The sequence below is a fragment of the Trichophyton rubrum genome (assembly GCF_000151425.1).
Source record: "Trichophyton rubrum CBS 118892 genomic scaffold supercont2.14, whole genome shotgun sequence".
Classification (NCBI taxonomy): Eukaryota; Fungi; Ascomycota; class Eurotiomycetes; order Onygenales; family Arthrodermataceae; genus Trichophyton; species Trichophyton rubrum.
Window position 1 is genome coordinate 881 of NW_003456415.1, and position 2,515 is coordinate 3,395.

Below are 2,515 nucleotides of genomic sequence, written 5' to 3' on the forward strand. Positions count from 1 at the left end.
TAGTTTATTACTTCTATTTATAAATTTTAAAAAAAGTTTTAAATATTTATTATAGTTTAAAGGCTCTATTATATAGTAAAAAAAGCTTAAAATTAACTATTAGTAGTAAATATTTATTTTCTTAAATTTATTTATATAAATAAATAATTAATTTTTAATAATAAAATACTTCTATATAAAAATATAGCTCTTTTAACTACTTTAATAAAAGAGAGAAGAAAATAGAAATAAGGTAAAAAATTAGATTTATTTAATAAAAAATAGTTTAACTAGACTTAAATATTTATATCTATAAAGATATAAAAGAGGAAAAAGAAGATAGATAAAATAAAGTAAGAGAAGTAAGCTTAAATTATTTAATTAGAGTAAGCTAAGCTATAAAGAATAATTTAAAAGAAAGTAAAAGTCTAGAAAACTATAAAATAGAAGGCTTAAAAGCTTATAAAGTAGTAGTAGAAGAGATAAAAGAAAGAATAAACTAAAACTAAAATTAAAGTCTAGTATAAGTAAAAATAGTAGTATAAAATAAAAGAGAGAAAGGTATAAAAGTTTATAAAGAAGGCTTAAAAAGCTTAAAATATTACTAAATCTCCTTCTTTATCTACTAAATTAAATAAGAAGAAGTAGCTTATAAAGGAGTCTATTCTTACTCTCTTTACTTTTACTATATCTAAGTATATATCTTTAATAAAGCTAAGTTAAAGTAGCTATACTATTAAGCCTAATACTTATTTATTTTCTTAACTATATTAATTTATATATAATTTAAAACCTAGCTATTATTTAATATATTATTTTAACTTATTTAACTATATAGTTATTAAGATAGTTGATTAAATAAGTAGATACTAATATCTTAGTGATATTTTAGAATAGTGTTTGTTGAGTGGGGGTGCTCGTTGATTGGTGAACTACGTTATAAAGTAGAGATATAATTAAAAATCTCTACAAGCTCTTATCTAATTTGAAAATCCAGATCTATTTTTCGTTCTTGCTGGCTCAAAATTACAGTTGCAAAATCCCTCTAATATGTAGCGTGAAAACACCCCTTCCTTGGCACCTTGCAATGTTTAACGTCTCACACTCTTCGAGATTCCACCCCCTTTTCATCATCCCGTGCCGATGCCTATGGCTAGTCGTGCCCGCATTGCAAAGGCGTTGCAGTACCGCTGCCGACAGATTCGATTTTTCACCCCAACCACGAATATACCCACCGTTATGGAGCCAAGCAAAGTCAAGTATGCGTATATCGAGGAAGGCGTCGAGCGCCTGGACTACTATGTCCGTGGCGGGTATCATCCGGTAAATATTGGTGATGAGTTCCAGGAAGGCCGCTATGTCATTGCCCATAAACTTGGATTTGGACGGTCTGCCACTACCTGGCTGGCTGAAGATAAAGAAACGAAAAAACTTGTCGCTCTCAAAATTTCCACTGCAGAATCAGTTGAGCGCACTCATGAGGAACAAATTCTTTTACGACTGGCCAGGTGTCGATCAGTGTTACCTGGAAAAGCCATAGTCCAGATATTGCTTGACTCTTTCACCTTCTCCGGGCCAAATGGGACACATCGGTGCTTGGTTACGGATGCTGCGAGGGTTAGCATTCATGTTACAAAGGACATGGCTTATCACCGCCTTCTCCAGCTTGAAGTCGCTAGAGCCATTGCATCCCAATTGATATTGGCACTGCAATTTATACATGCTCAGGGGGTCGTTCACGGCGGTATGTTTTGATTCTATGACATACCTGAACTGGCTTGGAGTCTAAACCAGATGACACAGATCTTCACGCTGGAAATATTCTCCTTCATCTACCGCCAAATATTCGGAGCATGACCCGCGAACAGCTATATATAAATATTGGAAGGCCTGACGAGGAGCCTGTTATTCGTGTAGACGGCTTACCCCTTAATAATAGGGTTCCTTTAAAGGTCATTTTCCCGGTATTACTAGGGCTTGGAAGTGATAAGATCAAGTTAGCCGATTCTTCTATTCTACTTACAGACTTTGGAGAAGCTTTTGATCCTCAAAGAACACAGCGATTCACTGCACATACACCAGTTCCCTTATCACCGCCAGAATCTCGCTTCGCGGATGAACCGCTTTCTTTTCCATCAGATATCTGGACTCTTGGGTGTGTGATCTGGGACCTATTTGGATCCAGTCCACCATTCGAAGCTTTCCCCGGCTCGCAGGATGATATTACCGTCGAGCATGTTGAGACATTTGGTAAACTCCCGGATCGATGGTGGAGTAAGTGGGAGACGCGTAGCGACTGGTTTGATGAAGATGGCCATAAAAACGTCAAGGAGAGCCTACAGCAGTATTACGGCAACACCAGCCGGGGCTGGACCCAGCGGTTTGCGGACATAAATATCTCGCGAAAGAGCAAGAAGCTCGAGACCTTTGGCACTGAAGAGGAAAGTCATTTCATGACATGATGCGATCTATGCTAGTCCTTGAACCCGAGTAAAAGGGCTAGCATAGATGATGTGGTGAGGTGTGAGTGGGGTGC

The 2,515-nt window shown here is 36.6% G+C and overlaps 1 protein-coding gene across 1 annotated transcript; it reads left to right on the forward strand.

The window, feature by feature from the left end:
* The first annotated feature begins 919 nt into the window (after positions 1 to 919).
* Positions 920 to 2,243, forward strand: TERG_08342 (uncharacterized protein). The gene has a single exon (XM_047748931.1). It carries the CDS (start codon positions 1,123 to 1,125, stop codon positions 1,732 to 1,734), a length of 612 nt encoding a protein of 203 aa, XP_047604923.1. The 5' UTR covers positions 920 to 1,122; the 3' UTR covers positions 1,735 to 2,243.
* Positions 2,244 to 2,515: the final 272 nt, after the last annotated feature.